This window comes from Nylanderia fulva, unplaced genomic scaffold (assembly GCF_048542155.1).
Source record: "Nylanderia fulva isolate GAGA-0341 unplaced genomic scaffold, ASM4854215v1 Scaffold16, whole genome shotgun sequence".
NCBI lineage: Eukaryota > Metazoa > Arthropoda > Insecta > Hymenoptera > Formicidae > Nylanderia > Nylanderia fulva.
In genome coordinates this window covers 896,428-918,389 of record NW_028189835.1, presented here as the reverse complement: position 1 = coordinate 918,389, position 21,962 = coordinate 896,428, and the positions used below count along the sequence as shown (strand labels likewise).

The following is a 21,962-nucleotide window of genomic DNA, read 5'->3' as shown; positions in this document are numbered from 1 at the left end:
TATGATCGATTAATTTTACCTATCTATCCCATGAGTTTCAGGCTAAATTCTAAGAGAAAATTCTATCCGTGTGTGAATTCTGGCAATATATTTGGTACAGTTTCGCAATGATTATTATTACAAAAGAATGAATCGGTATAAGAGAAGACGGGCGTTATTGTAAAAATAATATTATCCAAAGCGTTAATACTCGATTGAAGATAATCAATTGATGCTCGAAGTAATAAGGGTAAGTGAAGCGATACAGGATAATGTCGCGCCCACGACATTTTCCTCGCGTTAAGTACTCGAGGAGATTGGAGCCGCATGGAAGCGAAGCTATAGATAGAAAGCTATCTGGCAGCCACGCCTCGCGAGATATCCAGATGCCGAGGCATTAGCCCTATCCACATTTTACCCTGTTCAATCCCGTCTTATCTCTCGGTTCATTTTCATATATTATGGCACACACGATGCCAATGGTCTCTACACGATTTAGGACACTATATATGCACATTCCATGTACGTATATATGTAATGTACGGATACACAAGGACTCTGCAAAAATGTAAACTCGCGAATTTTATTTGCTGTAAAGAATCTCTAACGCTTTGCCATTTTCGAGATAAAAAATCGCCATTCCGAGATTAACACGGCGCTCGGTTCTGACTTTATAATTTAATCGTTGAACAAAGTATATTTAGTATATCACATGAAAGAGAGAGATACTAAAAATAATATAATAAAGCAAAAAAAAAATGTTGATAGAGACAACTTGCTTTTCGATCGATATATCTAAAAAAAATTTAAGATTCTTAATTTATACTCATTTAAAATCCGAATATACTTATAATAATTTACTATAATTTATAAATATAGCTTTTATTTCGTTATTCACAAATGTATAACTTTACATCCTATTCGAGAAATTCTTGTCGTTTCTGACGTTGTGTCTTATAACATAGTATCTAAATGTTAAAGAATAAAATAAAAAATACAAAAACTAGTCAGTGATTTACGGATTTTTTCAGTGGCTCGTCTGTCAACTTTACAGCTTACGACGTTTCTACCGTTTTTCGATTAATTTGACATTTTAATGCTTGATTTATGGCTGGACGAGTGTAGTATCTTCGAAACAAGAGAAAAAACAACGAAATAGCATTTGACTGAATAAGCTCAAGCTTACGACGCACACCGTAAACTGCATTCCGCATATATGTTTGCGCCGCCACTATTTTTCCCTAGCAATGCTCTATAAATAATTCAACTAAAATAATATAGTTCCTCTCCGACTGCCATGAGGCACGATGTCTCCTCAGATTTCAGTCTCGCTGCTTTCACAGAAACGCGTAAACACCATGACCGTCGTTGAATTATGCGCGAGATAGATATGTGAACGCATTTTATTCGATGTCGCAACCCGAGAAAAATGAAAAGCTTCTTCCCAGTCGTACCAAAATATTTTACGTCTGCGACGATAATACCATATATGGTCCAGAAATAGAAACATGACAGTACATAAAAATTTTTTAAAAATATAAAAGATTATGCACTACTGTTTAATTTAAATGTCATGTATTAATTTAAATGTCATATAAATTAAAATGTGTAGATATTACGATTTTTAATTAAACAAGTTCAAAAATTACTGAGAAAGTATTAAAAATTAAATAATATAATAAAAATTAAATTATACAATGAGGTGAGATGTATGTGTTTGGAAAAAAATTATTCATTCGCGTAAGCGATTAAAAAGTTCAATTGCGAACAATAAAGCGGAAAATAAAATAATTCTATAGAAAATATTTTTCGAAAAAATGTACCTATGTTTTTATCGCGCATAATATGCAAATGTACTTTTGTATTGCGTAATCTTAAATGCATGTATAATATAAATATGTACACAAATGTCAAATCTCGAGATTGCAAATCACAAAGCTTACATAATAAATTGCACGCACCACAAATGTGGTAGAAATAAAATAAAATATCGTTTATAAAAACATCGCTTGTGATATTCTTGCGAGAATATAAATTCTCATATCTTCGTCAATGCACTTACAATTTTTTCTCGTCAAATATCTTCGCAGATACGAAATATTAATGACAATAGCAATTAAATTACATTCGTAGACTCAATATTTATCCCCTTTAAGCACAACGCGTGTATTTTAAAATTGTTGTCAATTATACATCTACCTTAGAGAAGTGTTTTGTAAGAATCTGCATTACGTACGTTACTTGCAATGCTTGTAAATAAAATTCATTTCTATACGTCGCCGGAGAGATGCATAATAAATTTCTTTTCCTCGATAACGCTTGCACCCTCAGATTTGAGAATAATAAAGGACTGAAAAGGACTTTTACGAATGTGGTCCGACGTGACCTGAATTTCGGTGAAACTCTTTCAACGTTTGCTCGACAAGTTTTTCATACAAAGTGAAAGCGGCAACCCCGTGAGAGTAAGCGGTGGACGAAGATCCTTTTGCGAAGCTTCATTCTGTGCTTGTCGCTCGAGAGATGTTCATCCAAGTGATTTCTCCAGATTCTTCGGGAATACAAATGTGTCTTAAATGTGTACATCTGCGCGCTTTATAGAACATACGAGAGCCTGAATATATCAGAAAACTGCATCACGCAAATTCGCCTACAGGAGAAACTAATTATTTCCGTGTTAATTTACACAGTGAAATGTCGTTAAAAGTATGTGAAGAATCCTTGCTTCAATTTTAAATAATTTCGAACAATTTCTTCTCTTATCAATAAATTCAAAGAAAATTAATTTCTGAAGAAGATTCCACTATCTTTCATTAAAAGTAGTCTACACAATGAAAATACATTCATATCGTATCAATAAAATTATATTTCTGATTTAAAGTAATCCGTGTAAAAGTGCGTGCCATTAGTGCAACATGTGTTTGACGAGCTTCTTGCTCTATTTCGGAAGGAGATGTAAACTTTTTAATGTATTTGCGGAACATATTAACACGCAGCGCAGGGTGTGCAATCATCGTCGTTGACGTCTGGCGTAAAATTGGCTTCGTTTCCATCGTAACGGGCTTGAAAATGACTCGGCTCGAGGTAACTACACCTGCGAGGGTGCTCGGTGGCCAAATCTGCGGTCCATAAAAATAGTTACAATGTTCTACCGACGCGCGTATGATGAAAGAGATCCGTGACGAGTCGGCACGAGCCCCTAAGCGCAGTTGTGAGAAATGCACACCTATAGGTACTAAGCATCGACGGGTCGCGCGCGACCATAAAATGATCGTAAAAACTTAATTTTACGAGAGACATAATATATTTGCCACCACTACCATCATCACGGACATCGGTATCAAGCAGTCGAACGAAGAAGGAACGGTTGCGTGCGCGTAATGTCACGGGGTACAATTTTGTAAATACGCGCATACAAACCTTCCCGTGCTCTCGCGTGCCGAATATCATCGGAGAAACGAACGGGAAGCATCACCTCGCTTCGAAAACTTATCCCTGCAGCAAGCGACGCGAGAAATCGTATTCCTTTGTCATTCAAGTGCTAGAAAATCTAAAGAGATCGGAATTATAAAATAATTTATTTCTTATAATAAAATTATCCGTGCTCTAATTATACTACCATGCATACACAGAGGGAATTTTCTCTTAGAATTTACCCTGAAAATTATGGTAATTGTGGGACAATATATGGTATCGGAAGAATTTTATAAGAGTCTTCTCTGATTAATATTTAATAAATCGAAAACTTATCCCTGCAACAAGCGACGCGAGAAATCGTATTCCTTTGTCATTCAAGTGCTAGAAAATCTAAAGAGATCGGAATTATAAAATAATGTATTTCTTATAATAAAATTATCCGTGCTCTAATTATACTATCATACACAGAGGGAATTTTCTCTTAGAATTTACCCTAAAAATTATGGTAATTGTGGGACAATATATGGTATCAGAAGAATTTTATAAGAGTCTTCTCTGATTAATATTTAATAAATATTGATATCTACCACAATAAGATATAAAATATGTTCGATTAATTTTACTATGCACATTTTAATATTTTATATATTTATTGTGGTAAATTAAACTCTTGTAAAATTCTCCCACAATTACCATGATTTTCAGGATAAATCTACGAGAAAATTCTCTCTGTATATATTTTTAATTTAATCAAATGCAAAAATTGCATAATGAATTCTGTATTAGATTATTTGATATAATATTGTAAATTATATATTCTTTAAAGTAAACACATCATCGTGGGACTTTAAATATTAATTTTCAGAGGAGATCTCTCGATAAAGAAGTCACTCGTCGATGCAAATCATCGCGAGGCCATACCGCGAAGAACATTTTGTGGAACTCGGGACTCTCAGCCCGAACATCGTTTCGTTTACGACCAATTAGTAGATCCAGAAACATACCTATCTACCTTGCGGTATGGAAAAAGAAGAAACAAAGAAGCCCCGAAGAGGAGAGAAATCGCCCGCGGGGCCACAAACTTGCGGTAATCTCCGAAACGAACTTCACGAATCAGGCGGCCGGTGCAGGGCTTCTACCCGAATTTTTCTGGCGAATGTAAAAGCGGGACGCCGAAAATGCCGAAGTCAAGGTATATATAATCGACCAATTCCGTGAGGTGGGTGGTCCCCGGCATGTGAATCTCGTTTAAAATGACCGCCGCGTCATCATCGGAACGTCGCGCTATCATCGATGATACATAGTAAGGACGGATGTGAAGTCCCATTAACGCGCCCATACACGTATGCGCATTGATTTGTCGCTTGCACTTACCTTTACCTTTACGTATCCGCAGGAAAGATGCTGTGTGTCTCGACAGAAAAATCGCCTGTACCAAAATGCGCGTAATTTTGTGATAAATTGTCAATAGAAAAAATTACTAAATTATATATATGTTTACGATTGAACCACTTAATAATATGCTTCAATAACATATTTAATTTAAACTTTTTTATGTTAAAAGAAATGCAAATCTATATTATTTAATGCAATAGAATTATTTTTATAAGTAAATCAAATCGAGCTTGAAGTAATTAGTTAAAAATCAAATTCTTAATGAAAGACAAAACAGGTATGTACATATGATGTATTGTAAATCTCACGAAACGGTACCGGTAGTGTCCATCTATAAGATGATTGAACGTTCACAATGAGTGTGAGTAGTCTACATTACTAGCAATTACTTTAACGACGCATATTAATTGGGATAATAAAAGCTCTTACGAGGGTATAATTATAATATTGAATTATAGTCGACGTTTATTCTTGTCACGCGATATTAACGACGCAGTTGTCCGCGTAGACTGTTGTCGTTTATGCGTTCATTCACAATGTCAGACATTGGATTAGTAAGAGCTAAACGCGTGAAGAATCCACCTGCACGCACTCCTGATGTCTTCATTCCCCCATATTAGAGAGAAGAAACAGAAAGAAAAAGAGAGTTGACGCAATAAATTTTTTTCATACATAATTACTTATAGCCGCTCTTAGATTACATAAAGCTTAAATAAGAATCTACAGTAATTGTCACACGAAATAATTTGCATACAAAATAAGACATATAGAGCTTAAGCTTTTCGAGACGAAGAAAATGTAACTAAAAATTGATTAAATCATTTCTTCATTCAACAAATGAGACCACAGGTAGGTAGATCAGACAGATGAAGATGGACAGTCAAAAACACGCGAGCAAAATGTAAATGTAGTGTCTATATTCTTCACTTTTGCCAAAATAAGGCACACAGAGCTTGCGCTTTTCGAGACGAAGAAAATGTAACTAAAAATTGCTTAAATAATTTTTTCAATCAACAAATAAGGCCACAGGAAGATAGGATGAAGATAGACGGTCAAAAACACGAGCAAAATGTAAATGTAGCGACTATTCGATGAGACTCCTTTCGAGATCCATCGCACACTGGACAGGTAAGTAGATGCAGCACTTTTGCCAAAGTACATTATCCTAGTCGCCAGTTGCGTATCTTACACGGAAGTCCGCTTAAACATTTTATAGGGTGGTCGGTGTAATTTGATGGCCCATAAAAACGCCTAGTCTAGTTTTTCCCGGGGTATCGTCATCCGTCGTCGGCGCAGGCTACGCGCCTCCTTGACGTTTCATGACCGCGATTTCCTAAACATCGCTCCATCATACTCGGATTTACGTCTCTTTAACCTGCGTCAAGTGCATAACATGCGCGCAATGTCGATCGGAATGTCAACCGTATTAATCGAAGGCCGATTATAATACAATACTATTAGCAGATTCTCGAAGAGACGTTTGGAAACGAAATATCAAGTCCAAACTATAATTTTGAAAATATATTATTATACGGTTTTATTTAATTTTTCAATAATTGAGTTTCGATATTAAATGTTAAAAACTGAAGTAAAGTTGATACCCGCTCAAATTTTCATTCGAGAAAAAAATCAATCCTATATATTTCTTTAAGAATATATACGAATAAATTTTGTTAAAATGTTAATACGAAGATTTCGCCGACGGTATAAGATTGACGGCGACAATGAAAGGACATTGCCGAGGTATTCCCGGCAATCAAAAGAAGCCGAAGCAGCCCTGAAGCAGGAAACGGAGAACGTGGTGGAAATTGAAAATGTGATGGACGACGAGACACAGGGGATAGAAATGGCGATCCGGGATGAAGATGAAAAGCTGCGGAAATTACGGGAGCTACGTTCGTATTCCATGTATACATATAACATGCGTTACCATGCATTATATTATAATTACGACCAGAAATATTAAAAACGTATGTATAACGGTCTTATAAAAATATGCATCGTGCGTGTGTTTAAATCAGTAATTAAGAAAATTCTTTTCATGAGAGAGACAATTTTCTCTTCGAGAAAGAATCAGTCAGAAATTCACAATAAATAATTTTTTTACAATAATAATAAGTAACATGCGTTACCATGCATTATATTATAATTACGACCAGAAATAATAAAAACGTATGTATAACGGTCTTATAAAAATATGCATCGTGTGTCTGTTTAAATCAGTAATTATGAAAATTCTTTTCATGAGAGAGACAATTTTCTCTTCGAGAAAGAATCAGTCAGAAATTCACAACAAATAATTTTTTTACAATAATAATATAGGTAACATGCGTTACCATGCATTATACAATATTATAGTTACGACCAGAAATATTAAAGACGTATGTATAACAGTCTTAAAAATATGCATCGTGCGTCTGTTTAAATCAGTAATTAAGAAAATTCTTTTCATGAGAGAGACAATTTTCTCTTCGAGAAAGAATCAGTCAGAAATTCACAATAAATAATTTTTTTACAATAATAATAAGTAACATGCGTTACCATGCATTATACAATATTATAGTTACGACCAGAAATATTAAAGACGTATGTATAACGGTTTTATGAAAATATGCATCATGTGTCTGTTTAAATCAGTAATTATGAAAATTCTTTTCATGAGAGAGACAATTTTCTCTTCGAGAAAGAATCAGTCAGAAATTCACAATAAATAATTTTTTTACAATAATAATAAGTAACATGCGTTACCATGCATTATATTATAATTACGACCAGAAATATTAAAGACGTATGTATAACGGTTTTATAAAAATATGCATCGTGTGTCTGTTTAAATCAGTAATTATGAAAATTCTTTTCATGAGAGAGACAATTTTCTCTTCGAGAAAGAATCAGTCAGAAATTCACAATAAATAATTTTTTTACAATAATAATAGATAATGTAACGTCTTGTATAGCATAAGACTATAGAGACGAGACTGTGATAGGGCGACTGATACACAAGTGCCGTGGCAGTTGATACGCTACATATAGTAATCTAAGTTGTGTTTATGGCTGTGAATATATATGCATGGCAGTCCGGTGAATCGTAGTGACGCGAGAAACTCATTACTCCACGGCGCGGGTATTAGCATATTTAGAGACTGTTTCCCCTCTTTCTTCGCTTTGCCCCACCTCTATCTCTCATCCCTTACTTCATCCCACCTGCCCAACTTCCACCACTCTAGTCGATCTGTCAGCCCGCTGTGTACCCCCCATCGTGGAAGGTAGAGATGCAGCTGATGCTTTATCTCGACAAGAAAAACGTTTTAATTTTTATCATTTTTTTTTGTTTTGAACATTAATGATATATGATGTAACATGCATGTGAACAGTTGTTTATTCGTCACAGATAAATTACCTAGTGACGTAATTACGTGTACATATATAATTACGTAACATTTCACCGATTGCTCGTCGAATCCGAATGCTGTCTATGATCAAGAATGTTTAAAAAATGTGTCCTAATGCTTTAAATTGTTACAAATGTGCGGGGATCCAAGATCTATATAAAGTGTTTATATAAGAGGTGCTGAGAATCGTAGAAGACTAAATAATTAAGGAAGCTCATCTTAAGGGACAATTAAATTTAATGAGAGGCAGTCCGATCCACCCCTAGCATACCTCGCCCAATTCTCCGCCTCCATTTCGTCGGCCAGTGTACTATAGTAATACTCTATTCTTCCCTCGAGATTCCGCACATTTCCTAGATTTTAGTCCCCGACTATTCCGGAGAAAAAAGGGCGATATATATTATTCATTTAAAATCTACTTTCCAAAAACCCGTCCCTTTTGTCTATCCAACTTTATAATGAAAATTTTACACGCAACACTGTGTAATTACTATATGTCATCTATATCCAAAAATAATCCATTCAATTTCTTTTCATTCATTGCAATGCAAAAAAAATAAAATTCTAAAAAATATGTATCGGCGATATTTTTCACTCGTATGTGTATATTATTAATTAATATATTTATATTTTTTATGGTTTTAACTAAAGAAAAACCTGCGCAATTAATTACCAGTTTTTATAAATAGTAAGGATGTTGCGCAAGCAATTTTATTAATTACAAAAAAGCATCAATATTTAGCAAATTAAAATTAAATAATTTACTGAAGACAGTCTTTCTTAAAAATTTCAAGTTTATGTTTTATTCTAATTTTATTCTTAATATATTTAAATTGTTCACAATCTTAAAAAATTTTCTTAAACTCTGATTCAGATCTGAAGCGACAAAGATTCTACGAATCGTACGCATATGCAAACGTTTACATTCGGTTGTCGAGAAATCTTCGTTTATATATCGCGAATCCCCGTTTATATTACTACATTTGCTCATCAGCTGTATTACATGGTTTACTTAATCGTGTCGAGAGTTCACAATATAGATCCAAAAATGTCCTAGACTAATCTTATATTATTTTCTATACAACCGTAAGTACACGATATTTTTCTTATCATATTATCAAACTTATATTATAAAAATCTTAAAACAACCATTGTTTAACACATTTTATTTATGTCTATTTTATTTCACTCGTTTTCATGTCTTTCAAGTTTCAAAAATTTTTATTTCTATTTTAATATAATATACTAAATTGTTCGATTCATTCATTAATTATAAAATGATATATATTTTTGTATCAATTTAAAATGATCGATTTACTTTAATTATATACTATTATAATTTACGACAGCGGTATAATATTTTTTAATTATTATCTTAAGTACTGAAATAAATTAAAAATAGATCAGACCGGAGTCTGGAAGTTTTAATTACATTCATTTTTCTTTTTTTACTTCGAATGAATCACTCTACCGCTCAAATTAACCAAATCCAGATTCGACCATGAAACTTTAAACAGAAACACTTCAGACATCTAACGAACACTCGACGTCGACAGTTATATGACATATTATCTTTAAGAACCTTCCATATTAATAGTTATTTATGTGTATGCTAAAACGCAATCTTTAAATATAAATCGTACTCTAATTTTTTTAAAAATATTCTATAATATTTTAAATAATTCAATAAATAATTTGCACTGTAAATATATGTATATTATATTACAACAATTTACGCACACACACACATATAAACATATTTTTAAATATTTTTAAAAAGTTAAACATATAAATAAAAATAAATTGCATCTACGAGAAAATAGCAAATAATTTTGTATTTATGTATATGAATTTGATGAAAAAAATAATGTTGCAAAGGAAAGCGATAAAGTAAACGAACTGGAGCGTATTTTGCTTTCACAGAATACTATTGGAATTAAGATTTGATTTAAGATTTAGAGGGGTTGAGAGATAAAGAGATAGGGTAGGGCAGGCAATAAATAAGTTCGAATAAACCACTTTGCATTTTTTTGTCCGCATATCGATCATGGTAAAAACGTAAACCGAGATGGTTCCTTGAAGGGAACTCCCATTCGAGCGTTATTTAGATTGGGTAAGGGTATTTAGAGTGGTGTAAAGGGAAAGAAGAGGTCTTGGAATCATTGTTACGGAAAATAGATGGGTTGCTGCGATGAAATCTTCGGCAAGTAAAGGGAACAAAGATAAAAATGAGAGACATAAAAAATGAGTAATACGAGAGAAGAAAGAGGTATCGTATATACAACGTATGTTAAAAAGCACGTTGTTCGAAAATTTGAGGTAAGTTACAACAATTTCTCTCAAAACAATTTTTTAATTTCCTTTTATTTATAATATTGATAGAAATATCTTGCATTTTTGTCATATTTTTAATTATTACTAAATATATTTTAGAATTATTAAAATAGCTGTTATATGATCATATATAGATTATATAAAGATGATAATCAATAAAATGTATTTTATAGTAATAACAATATATAACTATTGTTTTTTCTTACTAATTTATACTTTTATCCATTATAGAAGATACACTATAATTACTTCCATAATTGAATTTGATCACATTATTCTTAATGTTAAATATTCAATATATCTATAATTATTTGCACCAAAAAAAATGATTTTTTGTTACAATTTTTTAAAAACTATATGATTAGATTTCTGTTTGATACAAGTGCCATCTTTCTAAGATTACTAAAAGTTGGACCAACTCTAGAGATCGATAAAGCAGAAAAGGACGAGTCGGTAATCTCGGAAGTAAAATGAGGAAATACTTCTCTCTAACTCCTTTCGTCTCATCCATATTACGGAACATATAAAACTGTACATAGGGCGACGAATGAGTGTGGTGGTATAAGAGGGTGACACCACTAGAAAACATGAAAAGTTATTTTTCCGGGCGGAGAATAAAGTGGTTTCATAAATTTCTGCCAGCCCAACGCAAATAAAGGGAAGCTCGAGAGAAGGAGTTGAGATTGCATTAATCTAATATAAAATGCAGAAATCCAATCTCATCTCGAAGTTTTTTTTAATAAAAAAATGTCTACCTAATTTTAAATAAAATTAATGAATTTTAATTAAGGAAATATACAATAAATAGTGCGCTTTCTTTCATATATTTAGTGCACATTTTTCCTAATATCAAGGAGATGTGATATTTAATTTAAAATAAGTTTGATAATAGCGTATGAAGGTAAAACATTGATAAAAATTTAACTCAATGAATGCAACAAATTTAACTCAATAAATATTCATTTAAATATTAGCGAAAGAGCATAAAGTAAAAAGGTAATCTCAAAAATACTCAGCAAAAATATAAAATAATAATGTTAAAAAAATTACATTTTATATAGATTATATGTTTATAGATTTATGTGTTTAGTAAACGTGTGAGGAAAAGTAAAATCAAATTTTATAAACTGGATCCATTGTATTGGAATTTTAATCAAAGAAAAAGAATGACTATAACGAGCAATCAACATAAACTTGTCGTCAGTCATAAAATAGAACGTTTACATATCACCGGAACGATCCGTCGACTTTGCATACGCATACGCGAGCCTAAACATAGGAAGTTGATATAGAAGTCTATTCTTGTAAAACAAATAATCCCTGCAAATTCAAAATACGTATCTGTCTGCCTACTGGAGAGTATCGGTAAAGAATTTAAGAATTAAATTAATTAAAAAAAAAAAAAATAAAACAAAAATGTAAATTTATATTCTATTCTTTATTTCACCTAATTTTATATATTTTTTTTTTATTTTATCACCGCACACACATCTACAGTAATTTTTATATTTATTCATTTTCATTAATTGTTCGCGCAATGAGTCTACACCTTTGAAATGCAATATTGATACACAGAGGGACATATTTAAACGTTCGCATTTTAAATTGCTAATAGATAAGATACTTGCTAATAGACAATTATGCTAATATATTAGACCAACATCTTATAAATAATAAAGTTGAAAAAAAACAAGACACAAATGTGTGGGAAAGAACGTTAATTACTGTTGCACGTAATAAGTCTAGCTTCGAAATGCAATCGCTGATATATGGAGGGACAAAAATATTTAAACGTTCGCATTTTAAATTACTAATAGATAAGATACTTGTTGAATAGACAATTATGCTAATATATTAAACCAAAGCCCTATAAATGATATATAAATTGAAAAAGAATAAGATTATTGAAATAATTATTAGATGTAAATATGTATATTATATAGTTCATCCAAGAAATCATTTTATCAAAGAAAAACCACAAGTATATATACGCATTTTATTAAAGTTTGCATAGTACTGTTTGTACTTAATGCATGAAAAAAAAATTTTATCGTAATTTATATCAGAGGATTTTACGGGAAAATCTTTTATACGCTGAATTTATAAAGAAAAAATCATATCAATAGAATAAATCGAAAAAAATTAAGGTTCGCAAAAAGAGAGATAGAAAGACAGCTAATAAAAGTATAAACGCTCTTCAAAATAATATTTTCATATAAATCCATGTTTGATTTTAAATGTAAATGAATGCTTATGCGGGGAAAAAACAAAATACTGAAATGTAATATAATACAGAATTTACGTCCGACGGTAAAACACGGATATAGTTCTGTCATATCGCTAGTATATATGAAATTGTATGGCAACCGATGAATATCTTGCATTCAAACATGAAATTTAGATAAATATACAAATGTTTATATATTTTAAAGAATATTTAAAAAGGTAAGAAACTATACTTATTAAAAGATTTTTATTTTTACTCTAAATTATAAAGTCGTCTCAAAATCACTATGAAAAAAATACATATTAAAATCTAGTATTTTATCTTGCTACATAAAAATACTACATATATAAAAAAAGAAGAATCAATGCTCTACTTAAAATACATGTGCCAAATGACAGCTTCTCACCCAAAAATCTCTAAAATTATATTCGTATAAGTGTCCATAATTTTTAAACTATGTATAAACAATAAATAGATAATTGAAGTTAAGAGAAGAAGACCCGATATTATACGAGATCCGTGAAGTAAAAAAAAAGTGTACGCATAGTCGGCCTCCTGCCAAGCAGAATATAGGGAGATGCGGAGGAGGCTGCAACATCAAGTATCAACAATATTGCTCACGGTCTCGGTCTTTTGACACGCGAAAAATAAGACGAGAACGCGACGGTATCCGCAAAAGAAGGCTCCTGCCCTTCTCCGAGCAGCGAGTTCGTTGCAGAAAGAGTCTTGGAATTCAAAATGGCTGTCGTACGCGGGATCGCGAGCCGCTATGCGTGGGCAACTCTCGACGCACACCATCTCGCATTCGTGGCACGTGGTATGTCGCTTAAGAGCGTCATCTCAGCCATGATGATTCTCCGACTCGAGAAGTTCGCATCATTTTCTCTCTCCCTCGGAATCATTTTTATGTTGACCCGAGGTTTAACGAAACAGATGTATCAATTAATCTTCAGATTGGAGTTTTTATTTATGCATCTCATTTAAAACATTTAATTATTGTATGAGTTTATTGAACTACAATACTCGAAATTCTATCACTGTATGGCACAATATACCTATTGTAATTGCAATCAGGTGAAAGTAAGAGAAGATGCAAAGGTAGAAAAAAATAAGGCTGCTGGCTAAACGGCCATGCTTCGCGCCATCATTCGACGGCAGCCATGATCCCTAATGTAAACTTTGGGAGAGACTTTCCTCCTTTCGGCCATCATGACTGGTCCAAACCGAACTTTCATCGTGGAACGACGGTCGAAACGCACACCACAATTATTAACGTGACGAGACAAATAGTTGATGCCATAAGCATTATATTATTGATTTATCGCATATAGAGTGACTTGTATATTAAATCGTCATAAATATTCGTTGTGAAAACATGGCATTCGATTGTACTCGGAACATGCATCTACGTATATAGAAATTCAAATTGCGCTATAATCGCCTACTCGTTCGGTCATCCCAGAAAATACACGATATATCTTCTCTATGACGTCCCTCTATTTTTTTCCGCCTCATTTTTATTCAAATTCAAAAGCTTTTCGTCGTGAGTATTTTAAGCCCCTCCGACGCACCCTTCCTTTTTTATTTTTTTTCTCCCCCTTATTTTCCATAAATTCCAAAATTTTATTTAATCCGCTCGCTATCACTATGCATTTTTCCCATATCTACTATAGCAAAAAATACGAGAACCTCGTCTGTTGTATCTCGAAAAGATTTCGCGTGTTCAGAATGCACAATCAGAAACATGCTATTATATAAGATATCCCGATATCGTAGTATCTCTCGAATTTAATGGATACAAAAGTCTTAGCTTTTAAAGAGGAATATCGTTCTCGACGTATTTATAATTTAGAGTAAATGTATTTTTTCTCGACAAAAATGAAAAAAATATTATCTTAATTATCATTATAAAAATATACTATTTTTTACCTATGCTAAAATTAGCTATAGATTTAAACTTGTTAAAATTTGTTCTTATTTGGGTTGAGAGTATATTAATTAAAATTTAATGTTAAATGTTCGATAAGAAAAATAAAATCATAAAAAAACCGAGATACGAAAAATGTCCAAGCTCAAAAAGTGCATTTTGCACTCAAGTATTATATTCATAATCCTATGCATTAATTATCGCACAAATGACATTTAAGATCCATTCGCGAAGATCGTATATGTATGGTATATATTTAAATGTTAGGTGGTTAGGTAAAATTTTCAGGTCAATCGTGTAATCAGCGAGAGGTAATTTAGATAGCGATGCTATTTTATACACTTTATATCACCCTCGCAGGTTTTCACGGTCATCGGTGTGCATGTGTACGTGAATTGATACGACGATGGAAGAGTAGAGAACGAAGATATTCGTGAGGAGAAGAACAAAATAATGCTGAACATGCACGCCGCATTGGAGGATCGTAAAACCGGAGGATCCAATCGTAAGAGTTGATATCGTCTCGTACGAATTTCTTTCTGCTGTTATTGCCTAATGAGGTAGTTTTACTACGCGAGAGAAATCTCAATAATCTGGTGAGCGAATAAATATCAACCCTCGTGTTAAATACCACAATATAAAATAAATCAATATAATTTAGTTCATATAATTCGGATTAAATAATCCAAGTATTTTATCAGTTTCTTAAATGTCATTCATATATCGCACGTTATATAAATATTATATTTCGTAAGAATATTTTATTCCAAATCAAAGAATTATTTTATCCACGAGAGAGAATTAATAAAGAAAAATTCGATACATTCAAAAGAAACTGATATAAGTATAAGAGGATTAATTAGGCGTGTGGTAAAAATTTTACCCGATTTAGCAAAGTTTGAATAATAAAAAATGAGATTTTTATTCGAAGCTTCTTTCTGATGCACTCGACGTGCGGAAGAGCCGTCTTCGGAGACATACTCGGTCTACGGAAATTATTCTAATGTAATAAAAAATGACATTTCAACACTCACCTTGCGGCTATAATAATAATGACGCGGGGTTCGCTGCGGAACGACGACGACGATCCAATGTCGTCGTCGGCGGCAGAAGGGCGTAGGGAGGCGATGCTGCTGCCCTTTTCCCTTCCAAGGGTCGCTGTGACCCGAGTAGTTACTCCATGCCGATCCGTTTTTCAGCTGCTGAAACAGCCAATGCACATTGGATCCGCGTTTAGCACAGTTGATTAAAAACTGGGACATTTGACTATGCTATTTTTGCGAAATTTCACGGGCATTGTTCCTTAAAAAGCCAGCAATCATATAAAAGAGTAAGAATGTTTATATAATTTTAAATTACAATGTCACACACTAATAAACACTTTTGTCAAGTCTGTTCTCAAGAGACGCGAGTAATCATAAAGCTTGCACCATGTTTCTTTCTTTCAGACAGCCAAAGATTTTACAATCATTTTCATCAAGACACTTTCACAGATAATGACGAGAAAAATTGCACAATTTCCAATACTAGGAACAATTATCGATCACGTAATTCATAATCCGCAATTAAAAGTCCGCTTCAAAATGGCCGATGTCAACGTGTTACGAAGTAATCACGCAGTCGCAAGAATCTTCGGAATACGCCATTTTCCCTCTCTCTTCTCGTCCGGGAATACACGAGGAAGATGATGATAATGATGCGTACGATATAATGCTCCCACCGAATGTTGAGCGCGTAATTTTCTCATCGTTCGCACGGAGGTGAAGAAAAAACCAGATATAGAAGAGAGGAATACAACAATAAACAACTGGGCGTTCACCAGAAATCACAATATTATAGACGTCCGGATCCGAGAAGAAACGCGTCGCGTCGTCGGGGTTTCGACTGCGACTTCTAGCAGCCGAGACGAAGCCAGGCGACGCTGGTGAACGTAACGGAACGGAAATATACACCGCGAGCTGAGCGAGTTAGCTCGCTGCCAAAGCTTGGCAGCTCCACTACGCGAGCGAAGACGCGTGCACGGGCCGAAGAGACCGTAGGTACCAGCCAACGGGATTTATTATGCTTGAACTGTACCGGATTCTCTCTGTCTCTCTCCTTCTCCCTTTACCTCTCTCTCTCTCTCTCTCTTTCCCGCTCTGTCGGTCGAGTCAAGCGGCAGAAGCAAGGCGCAGCAAGACGAGTTGTTGCGAGCGACACGTAACAACGACCGCCTCTCTTTGCTTCTCGCACGCATACACTGCCGTCGCAAAACTGTAGGATGGAGTCAGGTCGAAGCAGGCCAATCAGGCGCCCACCGTATCTACCTGCGGACTGCCTTCTGTGTAGCACCTGCGGAAGATATGCCTCGGTCTTATACTTTGTAAAATGTCAGCGGCAGAGCTCGAGCACCGATGACAGATCGCTCGCTCTTCGAATCCCTTTTCTCTCTCGTCGCTTCTCTCTATCCACGCTCAATGAGATTGCATTACTTGGTCGACATTACGCGGTTGCGAAACTCGCCGGTTAAGATTCTATAACGTCTCCGCAGCTGTCGGATGCGCTTCGCAGACTTGATTGTCAACGATAAGTCAACGAAACAGTTTTTGATGTACGTAGATAGAAGACGTAGATGGGTGTAATAAATTAAAAAAATATATACGATATATCTGATAGGTATGCCGTCGACAAAATTGACATACAGTATATCTGTCACTTGAAACAAAATCCAAAAGATGCATGTGCAAAGATGAATTCGTCGGAGTAAAATTCGTCGACGCTTTATTCTTTCGATGAGAATTTTGGGACTGGGGAAAGAAACGAGTTGTTATACCAGCATGAAGAGCAGAGCACCGAAAATTGAGTCACTAGCCAGTTTTATTTCGGTGCCCCTGGCTCTTAACACTCTCCCGCAAATGCGAAACAAAAGGTCTGGTCATTGATTGGATTTGCCCTCTGAGAAATGTTTAACGCTCACTTACGGCCTTCTTTTAGCGAAATGGGTTTTTTCCTCCCGTCGAGACTTCTCATTATTTCTCGTCATTATCGTTATTATTATTTCCGTTGCTATCCTCGCCTATCATCAACATTATTATGGAGAATCTGAAGCGCTCGATCGATCTTAACATTATTTGCGAATATTTTTGTAGCATTTAAAATTTGCTACTTAAATCTTCTACAATTCAAACTAACATCAATTGATTCATCTAATTTTTTTATCGATCATCAATGATTAAGTATATATCTATATCAATGTCATCAATCTATAAAAAATGTATAATTCAAATAGGAATAAAAATTTCATGTTTGATACATTTGCGAATATAACGATCCTATCAACGATTTATCATCTTGTCAAATTATTATAATATATCAATTTAGAAACATATTCAGTTTTTTTTTTGCATAATATTATAAGTCGCGACAGACCTCATCTTCATCGATTGTGCTCAGGGGAATTAACAATAAAAATGTCAAGTATCTTTATCACTTTTGACGGCCCGACTTCTTTGTGGACTTTAAAAACTTTTAATTAAAATACTTTGGGAAACACGAGCGCGCGCCGTGAAAGACTGGCGAGCATGAATTCTAAAATAGCAACGACGTGGAAGGAACGGATTTCGATGTTGATGTCCGCGATTGGTTAACTCGGAGTCGTTTCAAGATTTCAGGTTCGGCCCACGATATCTTAATAGATTCCCTTCTACTTCAATCGTGCCATGGCTGCTCGTAGGGATCCTGTTTCGTTTTCAACAACCATCTTGTGCCAGGAATAATAATTTGCACCGTTGCTCCCGATATTTTTATTATTAACGCCAACACATCTCTATAAATCCCAATTTCCTCAATATATAATTTTAAGTCGTAAAATGCGGAGAAAAACATTTTATAATTAGATTTAAATTTATTGTCGACTTTACCCTGCAAAATAATTTATGTCAAATATTCTTATACTTTCACATTAACGCAAATATATTTAATTTATCTTGTTAAATGCAATCAAGACAAATTTTCGAAACTTGAAACACAAAGAAAACAAAGCAGAAGAACTTTACGCAGAGAACAGTTAGGCACTTCTAGTTAAGTGTATATAGCTATGGTTTATGTTTATTATTTTATAGCGACGTAATCTGTAGGCAGTTAAGACTTAAATAGCCGGCCACCGCGTTTAAATAACGACGCTCAATAGGTTTGTAAAGTCATATTTTATCGTTGATCGTCGTTCGTCAAAAAGACCGTCGAGACACACAAAGTTCGAAAATCTACGGGGCGATAAATTTACAACCCCGGAGAAACCAAAGCATAAAACTTGTTTCATTTCTGCAGCAGATATCTATAAGGATATATCCAAGCATCATTGTATTCTTTGATCTCTGAGAAATTTCTTGAATTAGGCAGCGAAGACCCTACACTAGGAGAACTTTCAACATTATGTAAATGTAACGAATATTTCTTATAATCGTTTAATGAACTGAGAGCCGAAGAGAATTTATTATCTCTACAAATTATGACTCGATGCTAAGAAAAATAAAAGACTTAAAAACCCAATAAATCGTTTTGGCGCGTCTTAATAATTTACACTTGTAATTCTTTATATAGCGTGTAATATGTAACGCGTAAAAACTAGGCTGATCCATCGAGCGCGTTTATCGTCGTTTTAAACAGCCGTAATCGCATATAGATACAGTAGCGATAAAATCATTAGTTACTATGAACTTAAGCATTGAATGTTATAAAGACGGCTAATAGAATCGGCAAGGTCGTTTCGCTCATTAAAATATTTACGACTACAATTGTTGCATGTCATCTGACGAATAATCATCTCGTAAATTATATTTGAGCGATGATTCATTCCAGATAAAATATTTCATTCATACATTATGTGATAACTACATGCTGATCAGTATTTATAAATGCAGTCTGTAGAGAATTTAAGCGATCGTTAAAAAAAAAGATCATAAAAGCGAAGAGATACATATTTGGATCAGATATTTATTTATTTTAATTAAACGAAATTCGCGTTACATGAATATTTAAATAACTTTAATCAAAATTCAATAGAGCGGATGACAACTCTCTTATCTTACTAATTTTGTATTCAGAGTTTCATAATATAATACATTGCTCTGAAAAGCTAGAGAAGCGAAAAAGAATTAATATAAATGAAAAATGATCGAAAAAGATTTGCAAGTTTAATTTGTATAAAATATAAATAAGTCACGCTATATATATATTTTTATATAGATACGTATATATATATGTATATATGTATTTTAAATGTATATAAAAATTTGTAATGGTCAATATTTCCAAATTTTTTTATCTAAACCGAAGACACCATAATTCATTCATAGTACTTCTAGAAGATATCGCGTGTTTTAATACCGTAATATATATAGACACACATATGTATAATAAAGTGATTGATCACTCAACTCAGCTGGTATAACGGGAACCAATAAAATTCAAGGTCGTTTCACTCATTAAAGTATTTATGATATTGCAATTGCTATGGGATATCGGTCACAATTATCACCTATTTAACTTCACGCCGGACGATTTGTCTTCAACATAGCGCAGCGTTTTACAGCTCGGTCCAGTCACTCCGATAGAAGAAAAGAGAAGACGGGGGAGAACATAAGAGCTCATAAATGCGAATTTAAGAGACGCAATAAAAACACATTGAAATCGAGAGTGAACGAGCGGAAGCACGTGCTTCAACGATTGCGGGATTTGGTTCATTATATCACTATTCATTTGCGGCATTTATGAAAAATTTGCGACCTGACACAACGTATTGTATATGTATAATTGAAGTAACAAATTACTATCTTGTGTGAATTTTACCTAAGCTAATTTTCTGTAAAGAATTGTACGTTTTATACGTTATATATATTTCGTGTAATGTAACCATTAATTTTTCTAGATTAACATGTCGGATCGTAAAAATAATATGCTGTCTTTTCAGCTTTGTTTTATACAACCCATTTTTTGAAAGAATTAAGATTCGTACTTTATACTAATTAAAGTTTTGTCATCAACACAGGCACGATACCCTTGGACCGATGGTATTTTCGCTTTTCTTGCATGTTAAGATTATATAAAAAAAGAGTTAAAAAAATTATTTCTCAAAGGTCTGTTTGCTCCTTTGAGATTATGCTTCTCCTTGAATTCGTCACGATACAATTTTTTCCCTTGCCTGTAAATGCCGAAATAATCTAAGGTACAAGAAGGTTCTGACGAAAGGTCAAAGCTCTCATAAACGGTTTATTGGTGCCTGCAAAAACACTTCTGAGTAGACTTCTGTGATATATCTAAATCGTTTTTGACATTTCCAAAATTAATTTTCTTAAATTTATCGCCAAATTATATCGGTTTTTGATGTTTTATTCTATATACTATATGTATACACATACGTATGTATTTCTTATTCTTTTGTTTTTAAACTTTTTAAATGTGATCCATTTTATTTATAATTTACAAATACATTTAAGAAAAAAAGAGTGAATATTTAAATTAAATATTTCATTGTGTCTTTCGTTACATCTAATTATAATAGACGAAAAAAAAACCACAAATAACACTATCAATGTTAATCAATCATTTTTATAAACGTAAGAAAAAACTTGACACTTTCTATAATGCATTCTTAATAAAACTAATGTTTTGTGATATATACGACATATATTTTATATATTTTTAATTAAATTGTTAGCTATCAATTGTACAGATCTTCGTAAAGAGTTAGTAAAAAAGAAATAAATAAAAATAAAATTTCTGTAAAAAGATGTTAAGACACAGAATGAACTGGTTTGCATCAAAAACTGCAGTCTACCCAGAAAGTGCAAATTCCAGGCAAAACGAGTGGCAACACTGCCTTCCTCGCAGAGACGCAGTATCGACCGCGGTTCCCAGAGGCCGAGCCGTCTCAACCTCCGAGTTTCTCGTTCCTTCTGTAGTCCAAGCCTTCAGGATTCACGACCTCTTCACCCTTTCGCAGCTCGAGCGAGTAACGCGATAAGCGAAACACCGCGGGATATAAAATCGAGGGAAATGTACTTTCGGATTACATCAATGTTTTGTAAAGCAACACAAAAAAAAATATATATATAGAAGAAATATTAATAAACGAATGGTTTAATGGTTATTAAAACGATGTTAAACAGTTTATAAAATTCCTGTGTAAGATATCGAAAAATTTGTAAATTGATCGAATGAAAATATTAAAACAAAAAAAAATAATTTTATGCAATTTTTAAATATATGCATTTATGTTATATTTTCATGCAAAAGCATATAAATAAAACTATAGCAG

General features: G+C 33.4%; 1 protein-coding gene across 1 annotated transcript in view; it reads right to left on the bottom strand.

The window, feature by feature from the left end:
• The window catches only part of LOC114940272 (uncharacterized), a 48,525-nt gene that overhangs the window by 4,835 nt on the left and 21,728 nt on the right, over positions 1-21,962 (bottom strand). Inside the window, exon 3 of the mRNA XM_029314857.2 lies at positions 15,703-15,870. Coding sequence (XP_029170690.2) covers positions 15,703-15,870 — 168 coding nt within the window. The remainder of the gene's footprint in view (positions 1-15,702; positions 15,871-21,962) is intronic.